Raw genomic sequence first — 7,705 nt, forward strand, 5'->3', positions numbered from 1 at the left:
TGTATTTTTACAACGCACTTATGTTAACATAGCCAGATAACTCATTCATTATAACATTTATTGTTTATTGCCTGTCTTCCCGCTGGAATGCAAGCTCCAGGAAGGCAGGGGGTGCTTGCCTTGCTTTGCCCACTATTGTATGCCCAGCACCTGCGACATACCCGGCTCGTAGTAGGTGCCCAATACAGAAGCGTTGAGTACAATCACATATTCTAGGGTTAGGGTCACGAATGCGCGCACCCTCAGGGACGCATGCGCAAATCCGCACTGTCGCCCACGACGCTGCCACGGACATTCTCAGACACGTGCACGCAGGCACTCGCTCACATCCACACCAACACACAAGCACACAGGCCTTCTCGCTCCCCCACACAGGCGCTTTCAGACTCAAACCCAGCGGTCCAGATTCCAGAGCTCCTACTCACGCAGGCTTGCTGGAACTCGTCCCCACTCCCCACCCTCCGGAGGGCCAGCCCCGGAGGGCAGCCCCTCCCAGAAACAGGGGGCGGGGCCTCGGTGGAAGCTGCAACACAGCAGCTTGAGAGGGGTGGGGTGGGGCAGGGCCGCCCTGGTACCTGGGAGCTCTTTGGAGACGCTGCCACTGCAGACCCACCTACGGGAGGGAGGGAGGAGTGAGGTCACCGGCGCCCCCAGCTTTGACCCCGCCCGTGCTCCACACTCCGCCTCTGTCCTTCCTTTCTTCATCTTCACCAAAGGCCCAGGGGAAGGGCGTGGGGTGGGACAGGGAGTCCTCCTGGGCACAGTGATGGGCAGGGCCCAGGCCACGTCAGCTGGCACATCTGGGCAGGGGTGTGGACGGTGAGAACTGGGCTTACCAGCTTCCGCTCCACCTTCCAGTAAGAGGAGAAAGGTCCTCCACCACCCTACCGCTGGGAGAACAGAAATGTGGGCAGTGGGCCAGAACTGTCACCTGGCTGGCCCTAGCCCGGTGTCCCTCCCCAGAGAGACCCCTTTTGCTCCTACTTGTCCCTGCTCTGGAACATGAATTGGGTGGGTGGTAGCCACCTCCAAATTCTCTGCCCCCCCCAGAGCCAATGCAAGATTGGGCAAGATGGTCTGGCAGTTCCACTGCCACCACAAAGTCTCATGTTATCAAGCCGTATCCCCAGGGTTCCTCTGGCCACTAAGAGGGTCTGTTCCCTGCTGTGGAATGAATGGGAGAATAGGCAGAGAGGGCAGCGCAGGGCATGCTTGCTCTGACTCAGTAAACGCTTGGAAAGTAAAAACCGGACGTAAGTGTCCTGGGCCCCCTCCCCACATTCCCTGAGGGAAGCGATGCTGAACTAGGAAACTACAGGACATACCACCTTAGAAATCTGAAACCACCATCTTGCCAGGACTCAGGCAGAACTGCATCCTCACGCCCCCTAGTGGCAGATTGCAATGGCAGGCTGGTGCTCCTCGTGGTTGCAAACACCCAGGGTCCATCCACAGAGGCCAAACTGTGGCCCCTCACCTGTCTCCACATTTACTGATGAGGGGAGATGGGTGCAGAGAGGGGGAGGGAAGGACCTGCACCCTCACCACTCTGCCCAGGGGAGTCTGGACCCCAATGCTGTGATTCATTCAACAAGAAATGTTTATTGAGCACCAATTGCCAGTGTGCCAGGAACCGTTGGACTCCTGGTCCAGTGCTCTTCGTGATGCCAGCTGCCCCTCTGCTGTGTCTGCAATTCAGGCTGAGACCCCAACTAGGAAGAGCTAGCATCTTCTCCTCCAGGAGACTGCCCCACTGGGTGGGGAGGACACTGGGAGGAGGACAGGCTGTCAGCAGCTGCAGCACCATCCTCCGGTGGTCCAGAGACCCAGAGAGGAGGCAAGAGGGGTCTGGGGAGCAGTGCTCACAGTTGGGACAGGATGGGGCCTGGTCAGCTATGTCCATTTACATGTTTAATAAATAGTTGTTGTTGCTGCCCAGGCTGGTGGGGGTGGTGCCACTGGGCCCGAGATTCCCAAAACTCTTGAGGGGTGCCGGGGCCCCTCTTCTTATGCTAGTTCAGGCTCCGGCTCTGAAAAATGAAAGGAGAGAACATTGGGGTTAGCTTCCCATCCCCAACAGGTTTCTGGGTGCTGTCCTCGGGGAGGTGGCGCAGGCAGGAGTGAGGGTCCCCAGGAACAGGTCTCAGCTGGTCCCTGCTCCAGGAAGGATGTCACCCCCACCCCTCTACCAGGTGGGACAGGGGCTGCTAACAGGCCGGAAGCCCCCAGAAGAGGGGTGCCAGCACCCAGCACAGCTACTCCACAGCCTCTGCAGCCCAGTGCTTGGATCCTCCCGTCCCTAACGTCCAGCCCAGGCTGCATCCCCGCCCCTCCACCAGGACTCAAGTCGCTGACCGGCCTCAGCCTCGTCGCCCTTGGCATCTGGCTCCTGCCACCAGTCAGCATAGATGCTTTCCTCGTAGTCGCCCTCCCCTTCAAACTCAGCATCAGACGGGGGCTCCTCAGGCTCCATGGGCGGTTCTGTCTCCTTCAGCTCCATCTAGAGCAGCCCCAGGATGGGAGGATAAACCAGGTCATAGCAGGCACAAACCCAGATCGGCTCCCTTCCTGGCCAAGGGGCCCTCCCATCCCATCTTGGTCCCAAACCCCTCCTTCCCAGTTACACTCAAGACCTCACACAGGAATAACTGGAGGGTTTCTCCCTAAGTCCTGTTCCCAAACTGCCCCCCCAATGAACTGATGCATATGGGGCTCCACCAGCAGAGCTTCAGGGCTGGTGTAACCTTCCTCTCCACAGCCCAGCTTTTAAGCATAAATACACAGGCAACACTGCTAGTCCATGAATACTGTCTGCTCACGCTGCTTCCCGGCCAGGAACACCTCTACTCCCCTGTGCTTGGATAGCTTTGGTTTATCCCTCCAACACCAGGCATCAGCTCCAGGATGCGGCCCTTGCTGATGACCCTGGCCGGGTCTGGAGGCCTCGTCCAGTGCCCCGTGCTGACTTCTCCCATTGCGCTGAACTAACGGTGAGCTGATTGGGCGAGGGACTGTGCCTTTCATCAGTTTACCACAGCCCCAAGCACGGTGTCTGGCAAACAGCAAGCAACAAATAACAGTAATCAAAATGGCTACCACCCCCTGAGCACCTACTATGTGCCAGCTCTACACTAAGTGATTTACATACTAGATCTCATTGAATTCTCACCACAACAGTGTAAGATGGCCATTATTCTCTCCATTCCATGGATGAAGAAATGGAAGTTAGAGGGTTACCTAACACTTGCCTGGAGGCTATCCAACTGGGAAATGGTGGAGCCAAGCCGGGTAAGCACCAAAGCCTGGGGGCTCACTGTGCAGACCTGGCCCCCTGTTTGATGAGGGGGGGCATGGGTGCATGAACAATGGAGGGGATGGATAAATAAGCACTGGGCGGCAACACCTCAGAGAATTCAGGCTCTCAAACCCTCATTTAGAATCAATGTAATAACACACTGTGATCCTTCCTTCCTGGCACCCTGTGTTCATTCATTCACTCACTGGTTCATTCAAGCCCAGTTTCTGATGGCCAGCTCTGTGCCAGGTGCTGTGGTAGAGCTGGGAATAACCTGGTCCCTGTCCTGGAGCCCAGTCCTCTAGGAGACTGGCTGCAGAAAGGGGCGGGGTGAGACAGATGAGGGCTGTAAGTAACTCCGGTCCAGGGAGGCACAGACGGTCAGAGTAGGCACTGCAAGCCCAGAAGACAGAGCCAGGACGTACAGCAAGGGCTTCTGGAGGAGGCGCCACCAGAGCTGGGCCCAGGAGAAGCGAGATTCAGACATGTAGAGAAGCGGGGTGTGAGGACACGGAGTCGGGAGAGGAGGGCAGGTGTAAACGAGGGACAGGTGAAATCCCTCTGCTTCACAATGGCTGACTGCCACGAGCTGAGGCTGAGATTTGGCACAGCGGCCCCAGGAAGAGGATCAAGGGGTGTCCATCACCACCCAAGCCAGGAGGGCACAGGGCCACTCACCTCGTCATCTGACTGCAGGTACATGTGCGCAAACTCCAGCAGCTCCCGAAGCTCAGCTGTCTGGTTGTGGTAGAGCATGGCCTCCTGGGAGGAGGGAAGGAAAGTGAGGTGAGCCAGGCCCTGCTGACAGATGGTGGAGGAGCCAGAGCTCCTAGGATCTGGGCCCTCTGGCCCTTTCACAGCTCGAGGAGCAGGGAACAGGTATCAGTTCACATGCTGGTCGAAAAATCACAGCTGCTTGAAGCGCCGGGTTAAGAAGGATTCTGAGGGCTCAGTGAGAAAGAGTGCCTACATCGATTCGCAATGTCTGCCACTGACAAGGAAGTGGGGAGTGGCACCACGTGCCCCATATTTTCCAGTCTTGCCCTAGAATTCCAAGGGGTTCCTCAGTTGGTCCAGGTTATGGGGTCCCTGGGGAAGGAGGGCAAAGGCCGGCAGTGAGCATGGTGAGAGTGGGGAAGGGAGCAGGCAGGGACAGTTATTTTTTACCTCCCACATGCCAGGCACTGTGCTGGAGACGTAGGCTGTTCCACCCCCATTTTGCAGGTGAGGCAACAGATTCAGAAAAGGCCAGTAGTGTTCCCAGGACCACACAGCTGGTGGGTTTGAACCTAGGACTCCAACTACAACCCAAGTTTTTTCTTTTTATTTCTCACTCTGCCTTTGGAGGAAGCCAGGTTTGTTTGTTTGTTTTTTTAATCAAATCGCATATCCTGAGAATGCCTCAGCGATGCCCACCTCCCTGGGCTGGAAGTCCTCTTCCTCCAGGCCCCAGCGGGCCCTGTGGAAGCGATAATACACCAGGTTTTGCTGCATGACATTGTCTTCGGGGTCAAAGAGCATGTAGCTGGCGGCACTGCGGGCGGCCTGGCGCACGTCGTTCACTGCAGGCAGGACAGGAGTGAGTTGTGGCCCTGGCACTTCCCCACCTTCAGGGATAACCCTCAACTAACGCACCCCTATCTCCCAATTTAGTCCAGTGCCCCTGGTTCCCCAGCTGCCTCCCAGAATACCTGTTGGGCGCCTCACCCCACCCAATAATAATACAAGCTAGAATGTATTGGGCATTTACCTTATGCCCCATGTAACTCATTTAAGCCTCACTGTTACTGCCATCCCCATTTTACAGATAAGAAATCTGAGGCACAGAGAGGTCAGGTAAACTGCTTGAGCTCACACAGCTGGAGAATGATGGCACTGGGGAATCAGAAGCCCGTGGCCCAGCCCTCAACCTGTTTGCCAACTAGAACACAAAGGGTCTCCTGGCCCTTGGTCTTCAGCTCCTCCTCTCCAACTCCAGCCTGTCTGAATCTTAGCATCTCTGCATTGCAGAAACCCTGGAGATTGACCATCTTAGCCCCGGCTGATGCCAGAATCCCCCTTAAGTGAGGAGAGCCTTAAGTCCTGGTGCTACTTTTTATTAGCCATGCTAACTAATGGCCCCTTACCCTCTGTGAGCCTCGGCTTCCTCATCTGAAAAATGGGTCCAGTAACGCCAGCTACCGGTTGCTTGTGAGAGGATCAAGTGATAAACAGATGTGGCAGGGCTTTGTAAACTATCAAGTGCTGTGCAGTTGTTGACTATCTAGTCATTTACCCAAGAGGCCCTGGCATTCTCCCCTGAGGCTGCTCTCTGTTCCCCGCCACAAGCTTCTCACCTGCCTCACCACCCCCAGCCTTCCCTCCCATCACCAAGGGTCCTCAATTCTGGCTCGGCTTCATTCCCAGTGCAGTGCTCTCCCCCACCCCAAGCCCACCAGGAGGCTCACACTTGTAGTAGGCAAACTGCAGGTAGTGATACATGGTGGCCACGAACTTCTCCACGAAGTAGCCGCCCACATTGGGGGTCAAGTTGGCCTCACAGTCCACCTTGCACTGCAGGGACTCTGCAAAGAGATCTGGGGGTGGGGGTGGCAGCGGTGAGGAGCTGGTGTACTGAAGAGCTCCATCCCGCTGATGGGGATGACGGCCGATGGCTTCCAGTCCCAGCTCTGCCTGCTGATCGATCCCACGAGACAGTCGAGGGACAAGGGATGTTGCGGAAGCCTACAGTGGCCTGGGCTGACTTATCACCCCCACAGCTCACCCACCGCCCCGAAGCCAGAGGAAGCCAGGGCACACTGGGAGGTTGGCAGGTGAGGCCTGGAGGTGGGACTGAAGCCCAAAGAGAGAAGCCCAGGACAGTCCCTTCTGCCCCTGCTGAGGGACTCCGCCCTTAGGGATCCCCAGACTAGGTATGATTTCTGGCCACAAACTGCTTTCTGCACACACCTGCTGGGCCATTTCCCACCTCAGCAACTTTGCACTTGCGTTGCCCTCTGCCTGCCTGGAAGGCCCATGAACCCAACCACCCCAGACCCTTTTGGGATGTCACCTCCTCTCTGCACCGATGCCCAGCACCTTGGACACTCCCTACTGCAGCCCTCTGCACCCAGTGGCAGGTGTTTTGTTGGTCCCTGTCAGCCAACACCGACTGAAGGGTCTGAGGGTAGGGATAACACCTTATGCCTGTCCGCCTCCCAAGCACTTAGTAGGCGCTCCATAAATGTGTATGGAATGAATATTTGTGTTAAGGTGCCTTAGAAGTTCTGGGAAGCAGGGCCCTGCGGATGAAAGGGATGCCCACCGGGGTGGATACCTGCTATGGCTGGATAGAAGTCCTTAAAGTCCACCTGCTCGTGGGCCCCCTCGCAGCCAGCCAGGCACCGGGCAAAGACGGCCATGTACTCGGCCAGGGCCCGCTCCATGTCTTCGGTGCTGCTACGGAAATCTCCGCTGTTGTAGAGCTTCACAGCCCGGAGGAACACGGCCTAGGGGGAGGGGACGCGGCACAGGGGTCAAGGGACCCCCACACCTCCCCTCCCCCACAGGCCCTATGGGGGGACTCAGGGAATTGCGTCAGGGCTGGCCCTACCCTGGCACCCCACCTCATAGGGCTGGGCCTCCAAGTCCGTGAGGGGCTCGTCGGCGGCGTCCAGCAGCCCGCGATAGTAGTTGAGATACTTGGCGGTGAGCTCGTGCTTCGGGTTCCTCTGAAGGAAGGTGTAGGCCGCGGCCACCGCTTTCTCCAGCCGGTTCGCCTGCGGCGTGGGGACAGGGCCGGTCAGCAGGGCCAGAGCCCGCAGCCCCAAGCACACGCGAGGAGCCGCGCTCCCCCCGACCCGACTGGGAGGCGCCGCCGGCTGGGCGCGCACCTTGAACTGCGCATAGTGCAGGTACTGGTAGGGTAGGCGGCTCTGGAAGTCGCGCAGCAGCTGGCGCGGCGGGTAAGGCACCTGGAAGGCGGGCAGCGAACGCTTGCAGCGCCGCAAGCAGGCGGCGCGCTCCAGGACGTGGCCGAAGAGCCGCAGCTCGCGGGCCCACTCGTCGCCGCGGCCGCCGTCGGGGCCGGGGGGCGCGGCTGCGGGCGGCGCGGGGCCGCTGCAGTTGGCGTGGCAGAAGGCCTCGCTGTCCCGCAGCAGCCGGTGCAGCCGCAGCGCGGCCTCGAGGTAGCGCGCGCTCTCGCGCCAGCTCTCGCCCTCGTACTGCTCCAGCGCGTGCCCGTAGGCCGCGGCCAAGGGCATCAGGTCCTCGGGCGGGAAGCCCCGGAAGCTGTACTTCTCGTACTGCGCCCCGGCGCTGCCCAGCAGCAGCCACAGCAGCCCCCACGCCGCCCGACCCATAGCCCCCTCCGCGCCGCTGTCTCTTCCCTCCGCGAGCGGGCGGCCCGGCCCAGCTGCCGGGCAGGCTGGC

The 7,705-nt window shown here is 58.8% G+C and overlaps 1 protein-coding gene across 1 annotated transcript; it reads right to left on the reverse strand.

The window, feature by feature from the left end:
- Positions 1-1,903: 1,903 nt before the first annotated feature.
- P3H4 (prolyl 3-hydroxylase family member 4 (inactive)) lies at positions 1,904-7,670 on the reverse strand. The gene is made up of 8 exons (XM_007447147.1): positions 7,168-7,670; positions 6,901-7,053; positions 6,612-6,783; positions 5,743-5,871; positions 4,712-4,857; positions 3,974-4,057; positions 2,356-2,500; positions 1,904-2,030 (listed from the first exon to the last, which is right to left on the reverse strand). Exons 1-8 carry the CDS (start codon positions 7,633-7,635, stop codon positions 2,008-2,010), a joined length of 1,320 nt encoding a protein of 439 aa, XP_007447209.1. The 5' UTR covers positions 7,636-7,670; the 3' UTR covers positions 1,904-2,007.
- Between the last annotated feature and the right edge of the window lie 35 nt (positions 7,671-7,705).

This window comes from Lipotes vexillifer, unplaced genomic scaffold (assembly GCF_000442215.2).
Source record: "Lipotes vexillifer unplaced genomic scaffold, Lipotes_vexillifer_v1.1 scaffold541, whole genome shotgun sequence".
Classification (NCBI taxonomy): Eukaryota; Metazoa; Chordata; class Mammalia; order Artiodactyla; family Lipotidae; genus Lipotes; species Lipotes vexillifer.

Excerpts from the sequence above, each read along its gene's own strand:
- P3H4 (XM_007447147.1), bottom strand. The coding sequence starts at position 7,635 with ATGGGTCGGGCGGCGTGGGGGCTGCTGTGGCTGCTGCTGGGCAGCGCC. Across the intron at positions 6,784-6,900 it reads TGGAGGCCCAGCCCTATGAG|GCCGTGTTCCTCCGGGCTGT; the intron begins GTGGGGTGCCAG and ends CCCTCCCCCTAG. Across the intron at positions 2,031-2,355 it reads GGGCGACGAGGCTGAGGCCG|AGCCGGAGCCTGAACTAGCA; the intron begins GTCAGCGACTTG and ends TTCATTTTTCAG.